The sequence below is a fragment of the Microtus oregoni genome, unplaced genomic scaffold (genome assembly GCF_018167655.1).
Source record: "Microtus oregoni isolate MIOR12 unplaced genomic scaffold, Mior012 000088F_ref0000325, whole genome shotgun sequence".
In the NCBI taxonomy this organism is placed as follows: domain Eukaryota; kingdom Metazoa; phylum Chordata; class Mammalia; order Rodentia; family Cricetidae; genus Microtus; species Microtus oregoni.
This window is the reverse complement of record NW_024544555.1, coordinates 2,434,644-2,456,553: the sequence shown is the minus strand read 5'-3', so window position 1 is coordinate 2,456,553 and position 21,910 is coordinate 2,434,644. Positions and strand designations below refer to the sequence as shown.

Below are 21,910 nucleotides of genomic sequence, written 5' to 3'. Positions count from 1 at the left end.
ACTTACTCTTATAGACCAGGCTGGCTTTGAACTTAGAGAGATCCACCTGCCTCTGCCCCCGAGTGCTGGAATTAAGGTGTGCACCACCACTACCTGGCTTCAATTTTTTTTTAACTTGGAAAATGTTGTTTCTACATTCCTGAGAATTGAATCTTTCTATGGAGACAATACATATAAACATCTGTTTCTGCCAGGGGGTTGGGGTGGCGGTGGCACACGTCTTTAATTTCCTCCAGCACTGGCAGAGGCAGGCGATCTCTGTGCATTTGAGGCCAGCCTGGTCTACATAATGAGTTCCAGGACAACCAGGGCTATATAAACTAATAAATAAATTTATTTTCTATGTAAACAGCTTACACCTAAAACAACAGTTACTCCAAGCTGAGTCATATGATGAACCATAAGCATGTTATACTTATGAGTAACATTATCTGACTTTAAGAAGGGAATTGGAGGGCTGGAGAGATGGCTCAGAGGCTAAGAGCACTGGCTTCCAGAGGTCCTGAATTCAATTCCGAACAACCAGATGGTGGCTCACAACCATCTATAATACGATCTGATGCCCTCTTCTGACATGCAGGTAGAATATTGCACACATAATGATAAATTATTTATTTATTTTTTTATTTATTTTTAAAGGGAACTGGAAAACCCAGGTCTAGCCAAGTGGAAAAATACTTATACAGCATGTGCCAGGCCCTGGGGTTTCCATTCCCAGCCTCATCCCACCCACCCCCAAAACAGAAAGAAAACTGCCTACTTTTCTTCATGGAATGAATGAAAAAAAAAACCAAAAAAACAAAATGTTAGCCAGGAATGGTGGTGCACACCTTTAATCCCAGCACTCAGGAGGCAGAGGCAGGAGGACCTGAGTTCGAGGCCAGCCTGACCTACAAAACAAGTTCCAGAATAACATGGACCACACAAGAAATCCTGATTTGACCCTACCCCCTACCCCCACAAAAAAAGAAATGTAACATATAAAAAATATTAGTGGTTATAGCTCGGTGTACTTAAGGCTCTTGTTTTAATATTCATATCCAAAAGAACAATCTATTCCTTGGATTTAATGTGGCTACTAAAGGCAACTGTCGAGCCTTTTTCAGTTTGTTCATCATTTTTAAGTGTATTAAATGAAGAGAAAGTACAGCATGTCATAGCTATCGCTCTACAGTAACACAAATGTAAAGGTATTGTAATGCACAGGCACAAGAATGGAGGCCCTTACCTGTTTCTTCTTAAGAACTTCTTGAACATCATGAGATTTAGATCCTGAACAAAGTTTTGAAGGTGTCTTTAAGTTTGAGGAGCTGTAAATTGGTTTTGTATGGCCTGGAGTAGAAAATACCTTTAAAAAAAAAAAAGGAAAGGATGTTTTCTTTATTATTTATTATGCACATGTACACCTGCAGGCCAGAAAAGGGCACCAGATCTCATTACAGATGGTTGTGAGCCACCATGTGGTTGTTGGGAACTGAACTCAGGACCTTTGGAAGAGCCATCTCTCCAGCCTTTTATATAGTCTTAAAATTCATTTTGCTCAGTTCACTATGCCCTAAAATACATTTCATGGTGTACACTTCATGGTACATTAAAAAAAAAAAAAGTAATCCTCATTTCTTTGTAAAGTTAAATGCATTTTACTGTATAGATATATGACATTTTATGAAACCAGTGCCTTGTTGATAGACATTTGGGGATTTTCAGAATTATAAAAAGCATACAATTAGTAGTAGTATATACAAGTGTACTTACATTCTTAAAAAGATTATATTACATATATAATTTTTGCCTAACATTGCCAAATTTCATTTCATGAGAGTTGAATTATCTAGTATTTCCATTAGCATTTAAGTCTCAAGTCTACTTAGAATCTAATTATGTAATTTTTAAAAGCGGAACATAATTTTATCTTTTCCATATGGCTATCCACTTATACTAATAGGATTTATCAGAACACCCATTATTTTCTTCACTGATCTGATACTAGCTATTTAATATAATAAATGAAGTCTATTTTAGGCTTTCTGTTCTGTTTCACTGGTCTGTTAATTCCTGTGCCACCATCAATCTGTTAGTAACAAACCTTATAATATTTTTTTTAACTATTCTCTATCACTTTCCTTTTTCAGAGTTCCTCTGGCTGTCTATAATAACCATTATACTAGAGTTATTGAACAGATATATTCCAAAAGTAAAAGTAGGACATTCAACAGATTTTCACAGAATTACCTTCACTGATTTAAGATTTTGATTTTAATTATTTATTTTTAATTTAATGTGTTGCATGTTTCTGTGTGTGAGCCTGTGCATATGCATGCAGTGCCCACAGAGCCAGAACAGGGTGTCAGTTCCCGGGAGCAACTATCAGCTGCTAAGGGTGTGTGCTAGGAACCAACCTCAAGTCACCTTTTTTTTAAAAAAAAAAAAAAAAAAGGTATTTATTTATTATGTATACAATATTCTCAATATTCTGTCTGTATGTCTGCAGGCCAGAAGAAGGCACCAGACCTCATCACAGATGGTTGTGAGCCACCATGTGGTTGAGGGAATTGAACTCAGGACCTTTGGAAGAGCAGGCAGTGCTCTTAACCACTGAACCATCTCTCCAGCCCAACTCAAGTCACCTTTAAGAGTCATTTCCCTAGTCCTCACTAGGTTCTTAATTATATCTAAAAGGAAAAATGAGAGTCACATGTGGTAGTACATGTCTTTAATGTTAGCATTTGGGAGCCTGAAGCAGCAGGACCATGAACTTCTAGAAGTCAGCCTGGGTACAGATCTCAAAAAATGGGTGGTGGTAATGGGGGTGGGAGGAGACTAATAAGGATAACTACCTAACAATAAGCACCTAAAAGTTAAAATTCTCTAATTTTTAGATAGCTCTAAATAAAAGAAAATTAACCAGCTAATTCCTAACTGAGCTATGGAAATTGGAAGTACACTTCCAATGTCATGCTTCTCCTGTTGAGAAAGAGACTATACCCCTTAATGGTAATGAATTTTTATGCCATTGAATGAAAGACTAAATAGACATGGAAATCACAGGAATGCATACCGGGCAATCATCTCCAGAACCACCAGACTGATTTAGCAAGTGAGGTGTATCACTCTGGTTAGTACTTGCATGTCCAAGACGGTGTTTAACAGGAACTTTGTTAAGAACATAGGCACCAGAGGTCTGTGGTTTGCCCATCATCTGCAAGTACAAAATAAACATCTACGTGATATAAGTTTAAAAACACACCCAAGAATGATTCAAATTTAAGATAAAAGTTAAAGTTGAAATAAGGGAATACTTCGATTATCTGTAAGATTGTACATTTTTGGGAATTATGAATATACAGATGGTCTTATTATCCATATTGTTTTGGATATCTAACACAGGTCCTAACTGTGAGGAGCTCAATAGTACAGCATGTATTGAGTGTGCACAAGTCCCTTGATTCAATCCTTAACTCCTAAAATACGTATTTCACAGTAACACACACACACACACAAACTGTTGGTAACTTTAAAAAAAAATCTTCTCTTAAGTATACAATGTTTCAAAAACAGGTTTTTGTTTTGTTTTTATTTTTCCAGACAGGGTTTCTCTGTGGCTTTGGAGTGTGTCCTGGAACTAGCTCTTGTAGACCAGGCTGACCTTGAACTCACAGAGAACTGCCTGTCTCTGACTCCAAGTGCTGGGATAAAAGGTGTGCACCACTACTGCCTGGCAAAGATAGGTTTTTTAACAGTATAAACAGGGAAATAAAAAGATAATCTTTGGCTACATTTTTCACCATTCATTCAACATCTTGGACAAGTATTCACATTTGGGTCCGAATACCAAACAGAACACAAAGAAAAATATACGGTTTAGATGCTAAGGAGCAGGTTGAGACTATATACTGTAAGGAATATACATGTATATATTTTTCAATGTTATGAAATAGGAATTTGCTGTGTAGCATAGGCTGGCCTCAAACTCAGCAGCCTTCTGCCTCAGATGCCTGCTTGCTTTTGTTTTTTCATCAAATGCATTTACCCTAACGATAGTAACCTAGATGAAAATTATTACTATCAATATCTGAATGGCTCTAATGCACAAAACAGCTCTAGATTCAGAATTTAGTGGTAGATGTCACATATGCCTCGCTGTAGATACTTCTTAAGCATCAGATTTCAAAGGCTCCTATCTAGAGACCAATTCTGTTCTACAGGCAAAGCTAAACAAGTTAGACCTAGGCGAGTCATGCTGCTCTATTACAGAGCAGCTCTCTTAGCTTTAGAACACTGCAAAGTCCTCTGAAGCAGATTCCTGGGCATTTCCTAGAGGAATTGATTCAGGAGATGAGACGGCTGGGTAAAAGCTCAATTAGAGTTTAGATCCCCACAGCCACATAAAAGCCACCTATAATCCCAGTACTTAGGAAGAAACAGAGGATCCCCAGGAAAATGGTCAAAATTGGCAAGCTCATGATCCAGTGAGTCCCTGCCTCAGTAATAAAGTGGAGAGGATTGACAAAGACACATGGTGTCAAGTTTGGGCCTACGCCCACCCACATCACGCACCTACCCATGCCCACACCAAATAATTACTTAGTTAATAAAAGTAAGGATGGGTGAGATCTAAGAATCTGCACTTCTATAATAATGAGGTCTCAGAAAACCAGATGATGGTAGTTTATATATTAAACCATGAACAACTCTAATGTGAAAGGTGTCAGGGCTGTGAGTTGGAAAATACTGTCTGGGAAGTGAGACTAGAGTGTTAATTAGTAAATATGATTACCTTCTGGATACCTCCATGGACTGACGCGGGGGAAGACTGGGTTACCATCACCTGCTGCGGATGAAGATGCTGTGGCAGGCTATGGTGCTGCTGTGAAAGGTGACTCAGGGTGTGCTGCTGTTGCAGGAGGAGCTGTGCTGGGGACTGGAGTGCTGGTTGCTCATTGTTCTCTCTATGCCACAGGACTCGAATGAACCGATTGTTCAGCACTGCTTCTGTACTTGAAATGGCTTTTCTGGCCTCCTCATTGGTAAGGTATTGGATAAGTGCTGCTTCTGGATCACCCTTAAAAGCAACCTTTAAAGAAAATAATGGGAACAACTTAAACTTGGATAGTCGTTAAATACGTGTGGTCCAGTACTATGAACTAAATTATGTGCCTCCAAATCCTTATGAAGAAACCCTAGCCCTCAACAGAGAACAGGATTAGGGACAGATTCAGATTACATGGAGTATTGCATTTGTGATCATAACTATTTTAGTTAAGGTAGCCTTCTGAGAAGAGGAAGGGGTCTCCATGGCTCCTTTCTTTCCTCCTCCTCTCCTTCTATGCTATATGAAGACAGTGAGAAACCAGGTGTCTACAAGCTAAGAAGGCATCCCTCTGAAGCAAATGAGTACAAGTAGCATTAAATCCCCAGAGTTATAGGCAGTTGTGAGCCACCCAATCAGGATGCTGGAAACCAAACTCAGGTCCCCTGGAAGAGCAGTTCACGCTCTTTAATTGCAAACTGTCTCTCCTACATTAGAACAAATTTCTATTGTTTGTTTATTAAGGCTGTGGTAGTCAACATAGTGTCTGAGAAAACTGTTTTACATAGCCACCCAGTTCTTTTTCTAAATGCCATAAAGAATAATGACAGAGAACTTTTAAGAGAAAAAGGACACAAATTTAAGGACATGAAATTTTAAACTAACAGGTAAGTATACTCAATTAAATCATCACTTCTAATCACAAATTTATAAAGTCAAACTTCCAAAAAATTATACTGTCACTACAATTGATCTGATCTTGGATAATATGTCAAAAATCACAGCTTCTTAGATAATAATGGGAGGGAGTGGTTCATTTGTTCAGACCAAGACCTCTGGACAACAACAACAACAATAAAAACAACAGCAACTAGTTCAGTTTTCAGGAAGGAGCTACGGAAAAGAATCAAATGAATCCTCAAGAACAAATCCAACTAAATAATTCCATTATATACACATACACTGAATATAGAATAGAATACACTGATATATAAAAAAACACATCACTTTGCAAAGATGTCAAAATTACCACTGACTCTAATGAAGAACTGCAGGTAATACTTTCTAAGACTCACAGCACACATGCATTCTGTAATTGATAAAGCCAATTTACCTGGATATTAACTATGGTTCCAAATTTGCTGAAGTGTTCGTTGAGCTTGGTAATGTTGTTCAATTCCTGGGGGATTTTTTTCACTTCTAATTTTGTGTTTGTATACTGATTCTTCCGCAAGAACCCTGGTTTACTTTGATTGTTGTTCCCTTGCCTGAAACAAGCATTGATAAATCTTGGTTAATTCTCCCACCCTCTTCTCCCTCCCACCCCCCGTCCTCAGCTTTTTTGATACAGGGTTTCTCTGTATAGCTCTGGCCATCCTAGAACTCGCTATGTACACCAGGCTGGCCCTGAACCCTGAGATTTGCCTGTTTCTGCCTTTCAAGTGCTAGGACTAAAGATAAGTACCACCATTCCCAACAAAGGTTAATGATAATTTTAACTACTTTATTAACAAATGAAACAATACAAGCATCAATTACATATTTCAAATAAGCCAAACCATCTTACTTTCCCAGCCAAGGCTTCTTTGTAAGTGGTCCTTCCAAACCACTAATAGCTCTCTTTCGACTCTCTGGTTCCAGGACTACTCTGGTGATGTTGCTATTAATTGAAACAGGAACTGGTGGTTCAGTCTGGATGACAATATTAGCAGCTGTTGAAAACAAAAATTTCCATTACTATATTTTAGGGAAACATCAAATGACTGGGTTATTTAGTCTAAAGCTAAAAGGCCCTGTGGACAGCATTCATTTACTACCATTTTCTATTTTTGTTTTGTTTGAAGAAAAAGATCACTGATCTCCTACGTCAGTTTTCCAAAGGCTGGTTTTAGGAGCATGCACAACTGTGTCTAGTTTACCACTTTCTTCTTAGAAATATCTATCAGCAAAAAAACCTACAAATTACTCTTTACATTCAAAAAGTTAAAATGCAAGCTTAAAACCTCAAAGGCAATCCAGTGTGATGATTAACTCAAGCATAGATCATCAAAGAATGAAAAAAGTTATTGGAAAAAGCAAGACATTTATTTTATATATGTTAACATAATTTTACTTACTTTTTTATAATATAAATATATAATAATCACTGTCTTTGACAAGGGATCAAATAGTACTAGAGATGTTATATACCTCCTGTCATTATCCAACAAGATGTTGACATCATAAAGAATCATGATTTTCTTTCTTTCTTTCTTGGTTTTTCGAGACAGGGTTTCTCAGTAGCTATGGAGCCAGTCCTGGAACTTGCTTTGTAGACCAAGCTGGCCTCAGACTCACAGAGATCCACCTGCCTCTGCCTCCTGAGTGGTGGAATTAAAGGCATGTGCCACCACCACCCGGTATGATTTTCTTATATGAAATATTACCATATTATTTTGTTTTCTTTTTTGTTTAATGATTTATTTTTATTTTATGTGTGCTGGTGTTTTGCCAACATGTACGTCTGTGTGAGGGGGCTGGATCCCCTAGAGAGTTGTGGGCTGCCATGTGGGTGCTAGGAATTGAATCCAGGTCCTCTGGAAGAGCAGCCAGTGTTCTTAACCTTTGAGCCATCTCTACAACCCATTTTTGTTGTTTTGAGATTAGGTCTTATTCCGTAGCACAGGCTGGCCTGGAATTCAAGTAATTCTCTGCCTCAGCCTGCTCGGCACTCACTAGGATTATAGACACCATGCCCAGCTCTGTGTTTATATAGGACCCTATTTTATCTTAGATATAAGTTAACATTTTAGCGAGGAAGGGAAAGAACCCACATTATAAGTATATGCTTTTATTTAATCTTAGCTTGATTTGTGCAGCACCTTGAGACAGGGTCTGACTTTGTAGCCCTGTTTGGCACATAATTTACTACGTAACTAGGCTGGCCTACAACTCACAGAGATCTATCTGTCTCTGCCTCCTGAGTGTTGGGATTAAAAGTGTGTACCACCACAACTGCCATAGCTTGATTTTTTAAAGGTTTATATCTTAAAAACTTTGAAGCAGGTCCTGATAGATTTAATTTTAGGGGTTTTGTTTTTAGACAGGGTCTATGTGGCCCAGGTTGGCATTGAACCTGCTATGTAGGTAAAGATAATCTTCAGCCCTGGTCCTCCTGCCTCCACACAGATAAAAAATATGTGCCACTGGGCCTGAGTATATAGCTATAATCTTAAGAAGTTAATTGATAAAATGCTAATTTACTTACAGTGTTTAGACTTATAACATTAATGGTTTGAAGCTACACCACTCAAAATAGAAAATAAACCTTTGATCAGTTCTTTGAGGGAAAGGGACCAGTCATCTCACCTTCTTGCATGTAAACTCTAGCACTGTGCCTAGCACACAGTTAAAATGGTCTGAAGTCCTATCTAAAAAAGCAACTAAAAAGTATTACTATTTTCTGTGTCTAAAAAGAAATGGCTCAGTGGTTAAGAGCACTGACTGCTCTTCCAGAGGTCCTCAGTTCAATTCCCAATAACTACATGATGGTTCACAATCATCTGTAATGAGACCTGGTGCTCTCTTCTGCCCTGCAGGCATACATGCTGACAGAACACTGCAATATATATATAAAACATGAGGGCCTGCTTGTTGGGGTTTCTGTCCTGCCTGGTCCCACAGTTGTTAGGTCTCAAAGAATCACACAGAAGGTCTACATAAGTTATAAAACTGATTGGCCCATTAGCTCAGGCTTCTTATTAACTCTTATAACTTATTTAGCCCATTATTCTAGTATATGCTAGCCACATGGCAGGGCAGGTCACATCTTCCTTCTTCAGTGTCTGGACAGGACTGAGGAGGAAAGGGCTTCCTCCTTCCCAGAATTCTCCTGTTCTCATTGCCCCACCTCTATTTCCTGTCTGGTTGCCCCATCTATACTTCCTGCCTAGCTACTGGCCAATCAGCAATCAGCATTTATTTAAAACATAATTGACAGAATACAGAACTGTCCCACACCATACATATACATATATATGTTCTAACTATACCACTAAAATTTAGAAGTGAAATTGTTATAAAACTATTGAAATGATTACAAAGCATCTTTAAAAAGTATAAGGAGTCTGATTTCCTCAAGTGAGACCAGAAACACAAATTATTAGCTACATTGATAAACTGATGCATAATGTGTATCACCAGAAAAAGGCATTCTTACCTCTTGGATTTGTATCCATATCTCCAGATGTAAGGCCAATCAGGTTGGGACGCTGTGTCTGTGCTCTTGAAAAGAATTGTCTATACTGTGATCTGCCAGAACTGGTGATACTAGGAGCTTCAGGGTTATAACCATCAGGTTCATATGTATCTGAAAAAAAAAAAAAAACAAAAAAACCCACTTAGATAATCAGAGAGTGCTTGAATTATTCCCTTGTTACTAAAAATAGTTATTCAAGTTATGTGTTCTTCAAAAAATATAATTCTAGGGCTGGAGAGATGGCTCAGTGGTTAAGAGCATTGCGTGCTCTTCCAAAGGTCCTGAGTTCAATTCCCGGCAACCACATGGTGGCTCACAATCATCTGTAATGAGGTCTGGCCTGCAGACATACACACAGACAGAATATTGTATACATAATAAATAAATATTAAATATATATATAATTCTATCATCTGCATACGCTTCTCTTTGAGTTCTATCGGACATTCCTTTTAGGAGTAAAAGTAAACAGTACTACTACTACAAGCATACAGACATTCAAATGCAAACAGTGTTTACTCTCAATCCATTCAGCAATGTCTATCCTGTATACTATCACTTAATCTAATAACAATACATATTTTCATCACCAATTTTTACATACATTAACACATTATTCAGATTGTTGTGTCTCAATTTCTAGATATTTCTGTAATCAACAAAAAATAATTTTTTTAGATAAAGAAATAATAACTTGTTTCCTATCCAAAGCGTATTTCAAATAAAAAGGCTAGGTATTTATAATTATCTTAATACCACCCTATTATTCACCAATGTATTTTCTTTATATTTCTCATACTTTTTCTGAAACAAAAAAATCACTTTGAAAATTCTAACTCCAAGTAACTATTTTATTAGTATTAAAAGCAATTCTGAAAAGAATGACAGAAACCCCAAATGGCACATAACCTATTCATATTCTACATCAAATCAGAGTAAAACAGACTGAAGACACTGTTTTTCATGGTTATGATTCAGAAGCTCTTGTGTTTCTTCCCTTTTTTTCATAATGGAAAATATATTTAATGATTCATATAAAGTTCAAGCTACAAGATCAATCTCATTCAGATCTTTACTAATGGTTGCCACTTATATGGTACAAAATGTAGGCTCACAAATGATCTACTTGCTGGAGAGATAGCTCAGTGGTTAAGAGAACATGCTACTTTTGCAGAAGACCCAAACTGGGTTCTCAGCACCCACATTTGGTTCACAACCACCAGTGAACAACCCCATATCCACAGGATCCAACACCCTCTTCTGGATGGGGTGGGCACCTGTACTCACATACATACACCCACACCCAGACTTACACACACAGTTAAAAGTAGTAAAATAAGTGAGGTGTGGAAGCAACACCTTTAATATCTGCACTTGGGAGGCAGGCACAAGTGGATCTTTGTGAGTTTGAAGCTAGCCTGATTGACATGGCTAAGTTCCAAGCCAGCAAGACTGATATAGTGAGACTGTCTCAAATAAAATAAAATAAATTCTTAAAACAAACAATCCCCCTTAGGAATTTCCAGATTTCTAAAAGTATAAATCTTTAGCCACTGTCTAAATAAGTTAAATCTCTCTCACCCTCTTAGAGCAAAGCTTGCCCTGAGTACTGTATTTCCCCCAATTTTCAGTTCCATGAGCATATTCTCTCTGCACAAAACACCAACTTCAAGTTTAGAACAATTAAATGACACTGAGGAACAACCAACTGAGACATAGGCCACCAAAACTAAAACTGCTGGTCAATACTTCTTCACATCCACATATTCCCTCACTTTCTTTTCTTCCACTTTTTAAGACAGTTCATGGCGTGGTATAGAACGTCAACAGATTAAATATTGATTCTCTGTAACAAAATGATGATTTTGAAAATTAGTCACCACTGAGGTCTATAGTCCCTCCTCAGAATAGAATGGCTAAGGAAAGTTAATAAATTATTGTAATAATGATGTTCCTATTATAGGATTTACACTCATTCTCAATGCTTCTATTCAGCCTACAGTTTCCTAATGATGACCTAATAGAACCAAACTCTCTGTCAGAGCATTCTTGGACGTCATACTGATTTTGTCAGCTCCTGCTCTGAGTTTTTCCCTTTTTTTTCCCATGTACACACATGAATGTGAAGACAGAGGTCAATGCATGGTGTTTTCCTCAATCCCTCACCATCTTATTTCCTGAGATAAAGTCTCTCATTGATATTTAACTACAGTGGCTGGCCAGCAAACCCCAGGAAGTTCTCTCAACTCAGCCTCTGATGCCAGAATGATAGACATATGTCATCATGCCCAGATTTTTATGTGGGTGCTGGAGATTCAAATTTAGTTCTTCACAATTTAGGGGCAAGGATTATGCTGAATGATCCATGCCCTTAATTTTTTTGTTCATTTGTCAACTAGACAGAATTATTACTTATCAAGAGAAACGAGTTCTTTAATGGAGTATAGCTTAAAAGCAGGTCCTATCTATTTTTTTAATTTAAGTATGTTAAATATCTGAGTAATAGTTTGAGGACGATATGTAAAATAACAAATTCCACAGATTCCACAGTTATGCTGTCCTGGCTAGTTTTATGTCAACAAGCTAGTTATCTGAAAGGAGAGAACTTCAATTGGGAAAATGCCTCCTTAAGTTCCAGCTGTAAGGCATTTTTTTAAATCAGTGATTGATGGGTAGGGCCCAGACCATTGTGGGTGGTAGTACTATCCTTGGGCTGGTGGTCCTGGCTTCTATAAGCAAGGTTGAGCAAGCCATGAGGAGCAAACCAGTATCCTCCATTGCCTCTACATCAACTCCTGCCTCCAGGTTCCTGCCCTGTTCCTTTGACGATAAACTGTGATGTGGAAGCATAAGCCAAATAAAATAAACCCTTTCCTCCCCAAGTTTCTTGGGTCGTGGTGTTTCATCACAGCAATGGTAACCCTCCTAAGACACATGCCAACTTTAAAAATTAACAAAATAAACACTACTTCAACATTTAAGCAAATCAACAAAGTACGGTTCAAAGTTTTCAATCATTGTCTAGCATGAACAGAAACTCTCCCACAGTTGAGGCTATATAAATGTTTGAAATTTACACAATCAAATGACCTACCTAGTTCTATGACCACTGTGTACACAGAACCCCAATACATGCAATGGTTCTACAGTCAGATCAGGCATGGTAGCACACAACTGCAAACCTATAACAGCTGATTCCATGTTCAAGGCTAACTTGGGCTATATAGTAACCCTCTTTTGTTTTTAAAAACCCTTTAGTTAGTTCTGAACTAACTAAAGGAAAAGTGAGAATCTAAAGGCAAAGTGAGGAAATCGAATTTAAATAGAGAGACTAACAAGATACCAACAAAGTATAGCACAGATCTTCAAAACACATATCAATAGGGCGAAATAATTTTCAAAATTATTAGTCATCATGATCAATCTATCCAAATGGAGTAGAAGGGAAAAAACTATGTTTATCCACGAGCAGCAAGAAACCTGAACTTTTGTTTTATTTCAAAGAATAATTACCCTAGTTTTTCTTGTAATATGTAAGTAATTAAGTAGAAAATACACAAGCAGATACCATCTTCCTATCTACCTTAAGGAAGATGTGACTGTTACCAAGGCACTGAATGTAAATATACAGGACAACAGAGATGACGGACACACACAGAGGGCCTAATCATCAACAACCACTAGGGACAAACCACAGAAGCAGAGAAACAAAGAACACTCTACCCAAGACCTTAAAGGGAACTTTAGACAGGTCAGATTCCCAGGTCATCTGATATGTTAGGCTGACCAGTTTCAGGTATGAAAGATCAGTGAGGTGGATGGCCATCTGAAGCAAAGCTTACCTGGGACCAGAGGGGTGGGGCTGGAGACTGAGGTATGATACCCAATGGAGGATCCCATGAGGTTTCGAGGTGGCACCAAACGAGCTGCCAACAGAGGAGGCGGTGTCCCCAACTGAAGTCGCTCAGATGCAGCAGCACCATGTTCACGAGAATACATGGGCTGTCCTACAGAGGAAAGAATAGGAGGGCAGCTGGGATTGAAAGTCACAAGCTTGCTTTTCTGAGGCAGTGATGTACTTCCTGACACTGTGAGCCAAGAACAGAGAAATTACAACAACAAGAACAGTAGTGAGAAAGACATTATTGAGATTCTAACTCAAGAAAGCACAGACATGCAACTGGCTCAGATGCCTCAAGGTACAAAGAAGCTAGCATTGTGCAATCTGCCTTTCAGAATATTCTCTTTCTCCTCCTTCTCTCTTGAAAGAGGTTTGCTTGCCTCAAAGTTACTATATAGCTGAGGCTAACATTGAACTCCTGATCCTATTGCCTCCATAGCCCAACTTCTGGAAATGCAGGTATACAACACCATACCTGGCTTTCTATTATTTTGAATCATAAATGGAGTAAATGTACGCTATTTTATCTAAAGATGAACAATGAACCATCAAGTTACAGAAAGGCACCTTGAGCTATAGTTCGCAAAGAATGTGATATTAATGAGCTGTGCAGATAGAAAGGTTGTCATGCACATGCCCCTCTAATCACAAAAATGGCAACTCTGCACAAAATATACTACTCCCATATCTGAAAGCAGGAAAAGAATAATAAGAAATACAAAACAAACTACCATACCCATAGCCTCAAAAAGAGTAAGTATTCACTAGAAGAAAATTCAAAAGGTAGTGAAAATTTGTTAATCACCAGAGTGGATGATAAGAAAAAAAAAACATGAAGAAAAATGCAAACAGACCAAATATAGATATAGTAAATGACTTTGGCTTTTAGGCGCCATGTTTCAAAATAAAGTACACGGAGGGACACAGACACACATGCATGCACACACATGTATATACATATATAGACAAATTCTACACAACGGGATTGGAAAAATCCAAAGTATCACAGAGTAAAACCTTCCTTTGGCTTCTATTTAGTATCATTCCCTGACAGCAACATATGAAACATAAATTTGTAGAATTTAGTTAATACTTTATACCACAAAGTCAGACATTCACTGTAACATAAGACATAATGAAGCAAGGTTAGAAAATTTTTAATATGTGATTAAAGTCTTTATAAGTTGTACAGTTCCTTTAGATTTTTAACACATGCAGGTAAGACAGACCTCAACGCAATCACTTGATTTCATAGTAGAAAGATGCTAACATCTCCCATCTTCTCTGTCCACAGGCATGGAGAAAAGGAGATGACAAACCTCACTGTAAAGCCAATGATTGAACTACATACTGAACACCAGACCTTTCAAGATTTGTTTTAAAAGAATGAATCACTACATTGCAACAGCAATTCAATATATCCTCAATCATCTGAAAATAGTCCTAATCATGTCCTACAGCAGAATTCTCTGTGACAAATAATCAAGAGGCACAATGCTCAAGAGAAAACAAAAGAAATGTAATGCCAATCTGTATGATGGCTTTAAATGTGTGATTCAGCACAAATTGGCCTACTATATATAACTAGTAACTAGACTAAAGGGCAAGCTTGCACAATCTCTACTGTTAAAATCACAGAAAACATGCAATTCAAACATTACGAAAGGAGGCTGTGAGTTGGTTAGATACATGTCTGGTGTCTATGGAAGCCAGAAAAAGGTGTGCATACTCTGGAGTCACGGACAGTTGTGAGCTGCCATGTGGGTGCTCAAAGAATATCAATGTTCTTAATCAAGAAGCCATCTCTCCAGCCCCTCAAATTTTCCAATACACAAACATTAAAATCAACTAAATAGAAATTGAAAATCTATTACTAAAAATTATTATATTCTCCAATTTTTATATATGTTTTATATTTACTCATTCCTGTGAATGTTCATGTGTGCATTGTGTGTGTTGTGGGAGGATCCAGACAACAACCTTGGGTGTCAGTCCTTACTTTTTCACCTTGTTTATTAGTACAGGGTCTTATGCTATGCTCCCACTGTTCTCAAGAGTCTAGTGAATTACCTCTCTTCTTACTGCAGGAGCATACACTGCTTGAACTGTGCTACCACATCTGGCTTTACCTGTTCAGGTAGTCTGCCAGTTTTCACAGTTGTACATTGAATACTTTATTCATTTGAGCACCTCCCCAAGCAACTCCAATTTTCAGCTTTTTTACAGGTGATTCCCACTGTAAACCAATGTACTAATAATGATTTGATCACAAAATTTATCACAGCTATTTATTTGTGTGTTTGTATGTGTGTATGTGCAAATGTGTATTGGTTAACGTACATTGGCTTTCTCTTCCTATTCAATGTATGGATCTTGAGAATCAAACTTAAGTCACCAGGCTTGTAGACAGGCATTTCACCTTTACCCATTGAGCCATCTCATCTGGTTCCAAAAATTCTGTTTTAAATGCTTAGATGCTTATCAGACACCATATCTTGAGAGTTTTACTTTTTTTCTATAAACTGTATGTGTAGTATATGTTCATGTGGGCATATGCATATGAAGTCAAGGACACCAACGTCTTTCTATATTACTTTGCTTTCTACTTTTTTCCTTTTGAAAAATGAGATGGGTTCTCATGTGTGTCTAGTTGGCTGCCAATGTACTATATAAACGAGGATGGCCTTGATTTTCTGATGCTCATGCCTTTACTTCACAAGTGCACAGATTACAGGCATGTGCCACCATTCCTGGTTTTATGTGGTACTGAGCCTGCAGATCAGGGCTTCATGCACTGTAGATAAGCATTCTACTAACTGAGCTACATCCCCATCCTTCCTCTTATTTTTGAGACAGGGTCTTTCACCGAACCTGTAATGAATTCCAGGAATATGGCCATCTATCTCCTCCCCTGCAGCACTAGAGCTCCAGGCACTCACTGCTATGCTGACTCATACATGATATCAGGGACCCAAATCCTCAGGCTTGCACAATACTTACTTCACTAAACTGTCTCCCCTGTTCCTCCCTATATATTTAAGAATCAAATTATAGGCTTTTAAGAAAGGAAGAAATTTTACAAAGTTGCTTTAATGACACAGTTGTGACTTAACATATATATATATATATATATATATATATATATATATATATATTGTTTTTTCAAGACAGAGTTTCTCTGTGTAGCTTTGGTGCCTGTCCTGGAACTAGCTCTTGAAACCAGGCTAGCCTCAAACTCACAGAGATCTGCCTGCCTCTGCCTCCACCTCCCAAGTCCTGGGATTAAAGGCGTGTGCCACCACTGCCCAGCTCAATATTAACATTTTATTTGTCAACAAATCAATTCTCTTTATAAACACTGATACAGCATCTAAGACTATAAAGTAGTAAACCAGAAATATCAATGCGAAATTATCGCATTTACTAGTTTAGTAACAAAAATGGTAATTATTAAAAGGATTGCTTTTATTCTTAGATTTTTATCTTTTGTGTATTAAATTTTGGGGGTTGTGTTTTGTTTTGTTTGAGACACGGTTTCTCCTGGCTGTCTTGAAACACACTCTGTAGACCAGGCTGGCGTGAAACTCAGAGAACCACCTACCTCTGTCTCCTGAGTGCTGGGATTAAAAAAGAAGTGCAAAATCACCACCTGGCTTAAAGTGTATTTTTAAGATTATAATGATACTAGATATTTTCCTATGCAGTCCTCTATTCTGACAAAGAATCTGACAATTGTATTTGTCCTAATAGTCTTAGGACTGGAAAAAATGTTTGGAATTTTGTTCTAAAATATTATACTCTTTCTTTTAAAGACATGAGCTAAGTCATCTGAAATCTGTTACCTTACACGTCTTCACTCCCTAGCATCTACCACGATGCCTGGCACATGTAAGCACTGAACAAATATTTTATGAATTTGTGAATATTAATTAAGATAGGTCACTGGGATTACTGGCAACTGCTAAATTTTTAAAAATTAATGGCACCTGAATATGGTGTTTTAATTCCAGAACTTAGGAGGCAGGAGCAAGTAGATCTCTGAGTTCAAGGACAGTTTGGTCTACATAGTGAGTTCCAGAAGAGCCAGGTATATGTAGAAAAACCCTGTCTCAGTAACACCAAACAGAGTATTTACTGCGTATGTCATAATGTACAATTTGGTATAACAACAAATGAATAACTGCCAGAGTTTTTTTAAAGCAGAATTTTTACTGTGACTCAACACTAAATTTAACAATATAAAAGTATGCCATAGACTGCAATAAATTTAGGTTTTAAGAACAAAAGTCACTTTTAACTGTTAAGAGCTGACTAACAGAAATGCTAAAGAGTTAACCGGCACACTGGTCACTACTGAAGCTGGATAAAAGGTACAGGGCCCTTTGCTATACTGCACATACCTGAGGTTGTTCTAATATTTCTTCATTTTTATGTCTATTGTTATTTCCCATAAGTTAAAACACTGATAGCAACAACAAAACAAAGCTGTACTGTTAAGAAGTTAAAAATCAGGAGACTATGAGAAAAATCAGAAGACCAGGAGAAAATGTCAGATAAATTTCTGATTTATATTCATAAATGGAAAATCAAACAGACCTATATTTAAGTACGCACTACTATGAAACAAATGCTTACATGTTAAGTAAGAATGCGAAACAGGAGATGAGTATTTCTCAACTACTTAGACTTGAACCTTGAAGCAGAAGAGAAAGCACATATGCATCAGGAAAGAAGAAAGGGCAAGTTGAGTCACAGCAGGAGCATGGTCACTATTCAAGCTGGAAAAAGATTAGGGAAGAAGAAGTAAATCAGGAGTCTCTGACGATTCATTAGCTAACCAATGAAGAGTTCTCATGACAAAGCCTGAGGGGTATTCACTCAACATTATGTGCTATACCTTGGCGAAGGGGCCTAAAGAAGCATAATGGTGTCCAAGGATCCAAATGCGCAGCAAGCCAAATGTGAATAAAAGGAGAGGTTCTGGTGGAAATATAGTGAAGGAAAAACTTCAAAGGATCTTGATGAATGAGGTTTTTTAAAAAGCAAAGCAAGGTTGGGGCTTCCTTGCATGCTAGAGACCCATGCAAGCCTACTATCATTTATGAGGGGTGGGGTAGCAATGTGTCAGTCATACGACAATGTCAACATGAGTGCTTGGATATTGTACCCAACAACAAAGACAAGAGTAAAGGCCGAGATTTAAGTGTAGGCTTTATTCTGAGAGGTTGAAATCTGACAAGAAAATAGTAACTACATAGAATATAATTAATCCTTTACAGGTTACTAGATGCCAAAGACATGTTAGATGCCTTACAGGAATATAAATTCATTTTTCTTCAGAAGAAGAAATGAAATAACATTAGTTTCACTTAAGTACAAAAGTGAATTAACTTGGCCTACATGAAGAAGAGAGAAGATGAGAGAAAAGGAGAAAAGCACCAGGATCTTAAACTAGGCCCAACTACTTTACGTGCTTGCCTCTGCAACATGGAAGAAATGAGGAAACATTTCCAAGGTAAAGCAAATTTATAAGCATGGATATACCAAAAAACAAACATACCATCACTTCTGTAAAGGAAAGCTCATATTCTGACAATGTAAAACAACCACTTTTTTGATTGCTTTTGGTTTTTTGAGACAGTGGCTCGAGTCGCCCATGGCAGCCTCATACTTGCTATGTGGCTGAGATTGGCCATGAACTCTTGATCCTCCTGCCTCTACCTCCCAAGTGCTGGGATTTATAGGAGTACTCCATCATGCCTGGCTTAATTAACTTTTAAAATATATTTCTAAAAGACACCTTTAAAAATTACATATATTTATGTACATATGTATGTGTGTATATATATCAAGCCAGGTTGGGTAATCCCAGCACTCAGGAGACAAGGGCAGGCGGATCTCTGAGTTCGAGGCAGTCTGGTCTAGAGGACCAGTTCTAAGACAGCCAAGACTACACAGAGAAATCTTGTCTTGAAAAAATAAACAAAATCAACCAGGCACTTGATTTTTTAAAAGGTATAAATCAAAGGAAACAATTTAAAATTAAACACAAATATTTAAATGTGCTAAAACACTAATTTATATGTTTTCTATCTTCACTTCAACTATTAGACATATTTTACCTGATTCTTGTACACTTCTTAGAAGACAGGCGACATGTTTTAGACATTAGCAAAAGTACAATGCTGTGACTGAAGCAGTCATTATGAAGAGACTCTATACTGCCAGTGTACAGCAGCAGAGGGCTCCTTGCTTCTCCCCACCCAGCACACAAAATTAAAATACAGCCATGACATAGTTGCTTTGTGTTTGCTATGCATCCCACAATAATAAGCTTTCTTCTCCCCCACCACCTTGAGACAGGGTTTCTCTGTGTAACAGCTCTGACTGTCTTAGAACTCCTACACAGACTGGACTGGCCGTGAACTCAGAGATCCACCTGCATCTGCCTCCCAAGTGCTGGGATTAAAGATGTGTGCCACCACTGCCCAGCAAGAATAGCAATTTTGGTGTATCACACAGTGCCACAATGCATGTGTGGAGATCAGAGGACAACTTGAAAAGAGTCCCTTTTCTCCTTCCACCATGTAGGACCCAGGGATCAAACTCAGGTTCTGAGGTTTGATGGCAACTGCCTTTTATCCACCATCTTGACAACCCATCAAAAACACATTTTGGTTCAGTTTATCTCCCTCCAAGTCCCCAGACTGCCCTAGACATCATGCGAACACCAGGTCAGGTAGAAATGACACCACAGAGTTGCAGCCAAAACCACAAGACCCCAGCCTTAAACCAGAATTGTATGACTGGATGGAAAGCTACACTCAGCAGCTCACGGTAAGGTACTGGAATTGTACATGGCCCAGTCTGGACTGCCATCCTTTACAGGCTGCATTCCTAGAAGCTACACACAAGAGTCTTCATCAGAACACAGAAAAATACCCTGCCCCTGTCCTACTAGGCCCAAAAGCCATAACTGCAGGTGACACTCCACTTACTGTCCATCATCTTCATGTGTATGAAAAACTGATGTGTTTAATTAAAAAAAAAAAAAACTAAGAATTTCTTGAAGTGACATTTACTTACTTTCTGATACTGTATAAAGGAGGTTCTGGGGTAAAGGAGGAGGTAGTCTTGCTCCCACTGGTGCAAGATTGGGCACTGCACTTGTCCCAGGCTGGTCACGGCTGTTTATTAAGCTTGACTGTGAAATGGGAGGTCCTATAGAATACCAAGAAAAATAACAAGTACATGATAAATAATTACTAGTAAGAGCATGATACTAATACTAATTTATTCAAACTTAACAATCCTGATGACAGGGCTGGAGAGATGGCTCAGTGGTTAAGAGCATTGCCTGCTCTTCCAAAGGTCCTGAGTTCAATTCCCAGCAACCACATGGTGGCTCACAACCATCTGTAAAGAGGTCTGGCGCCCTCTTCTGGCCTTCAGGCATACAGACAGAATATTGTATACATAATAAATAAATAAACAAACAAATAAATATTTAAAAAAACAAAAAAAACCAATCCTGATGACAGTCTTAGTTCTCCAACAGGCAAGGCTTATCACAAATGAAGGAAAGCAGGAGTAGGTGTCACTGCAGGCAGACATGAGGATGGCAGAAAGGACGTAAGGAACAGTAGATGGCTTAAGCATTAAGTGAGCAATAAACATACTTATGAATTTGCAGTTGTGAATACAATGGAAAAAGATACAGTGAGGCTGGGCCATGGTTGCTTGCGCCTTTAATTCCAGCACTTGAGAGGCAGAGACAAGCAGACCTCTGTGAGTTCAAGGCCAGTCTGGCCTACATAGGAGTTCCAGGCCAGCCAGAATTATACAGAGATTCTGTCACCAAAAGAAATAAAAATTAAAAAAAAAATTTTTTTTTTTAAAGTGAAGGGTTAGGTTGGAGATATAGTTCAGATGATGGAGTGCTTGCTTAACAGGAACAAAACTTTGATTTGAAGCCCAGCATAATGACATGTAATTGTCTGTAATTGCAAGTGGAGGCAGATCAGAAGTTTAAGATCCCCATTTCTAAAATAGGGGATTAAGGATTGTAAGGATGTATGTAGCTCAGTGGCCGTGTGCTATGGGACAATGGACTTTTATCCTCTCAATTTTGATTGGCCAGTAGCCAGACAGGAAGTAGAGACAGGGCAACGAGAATGCTGAGAAGAGGGAGTGCAGTCTGCAGTCTTGATCCAGATGCAGAAGAAGCAAGATGTGACTACCTCGCCGAATAAGGTACCAAGCCATGTTGCTAACACAGACAAGAATTATGGGCTAATATAAGTTATAAGAGTTAATAGGCCTGCGATACTAGGCCAATCAGTTTATAATTAATGTAGACCTCTGTGTGATTTCTTTGGGACTTAACGACTGCGGGATCCGCACAACAGAAAGCTCAGTCAACAGCCATGTCTGGTGTTTGCCTGGCATTTGCAAGATCCTGAGGTCAACTGCCAGTATCCCAATAACAAATTAAATTTAATAGGTAAATAAAGAGAAAAGCTTAAGAAGAGAATAAAATCACTTCAACACATATCGTAGAAGTAATGTGTTTTCTTTCTAAGCTTTTTTTTAACATTGACTTAATTAGCTTACATGTATCAATTTTTTGTCCATGTATGTACATCATATAAAATTGTACCAGGTGCTTGTAGAGGTAGGAGAGGGCATCAGATCCCCTGGAACTAGTTATGAATGGTTGTGAGCTACCATGTGAGTGCTGGAA

At 38.1% G+C, this 21,910-nt stretch overlaps 1 protein-coding gene across 2 annotated transcripts in view; it reads right to left on the bottom strand.

The window, feature by feature from the left end:
* Window positions 1–21,910, bottom strand: part of LOC121442245 (RNA-binding protein 27) — a 72,821-nt gene that overhangs the window by 13,949 nt on the left and 36,962 nt on the right. Inside the window, exons 8-15 of one of the 2 annotated variants that reach the window (XM_041643710.1) lie at window positions 20,254–20,388; window positions 13,109–13,273; window positions 9,228–9,377; window positions 6,597–6,741; window positions 6,144–6,297; window positions 4,778–5,074; window positions 3,059–3,199; window positions 1,229–1,348 (exon numbers count right to left, since the gene is read on the bottom strand). In XM_041643710.1, coding sequence (XP_041499644.1) covers window positions 1,229–1,348; window positions 3,059–3,199; window positions 4,778–5,074; window positions 6,144–6,297; window positions 6,597–6,741; window positions 9,228–9,377; window positions 13,109–13,273; window positions 20,254–20,388 — 1,307 coding nt within the window. The remainder of the gene's footprint in view (window positions 1–1,228; window positions 1,349–3,058; window positions 3,200–4,777; window positions 5,075–6,143; window positions 6,298–6,596; window positions 6,742–9,227; window positions 9,378–13,108; window positions 13,274–20,253; window positions 20,389–21,910) is intronic. The other variant, XM_041643712.1, reaches the window with a different exon arrangement.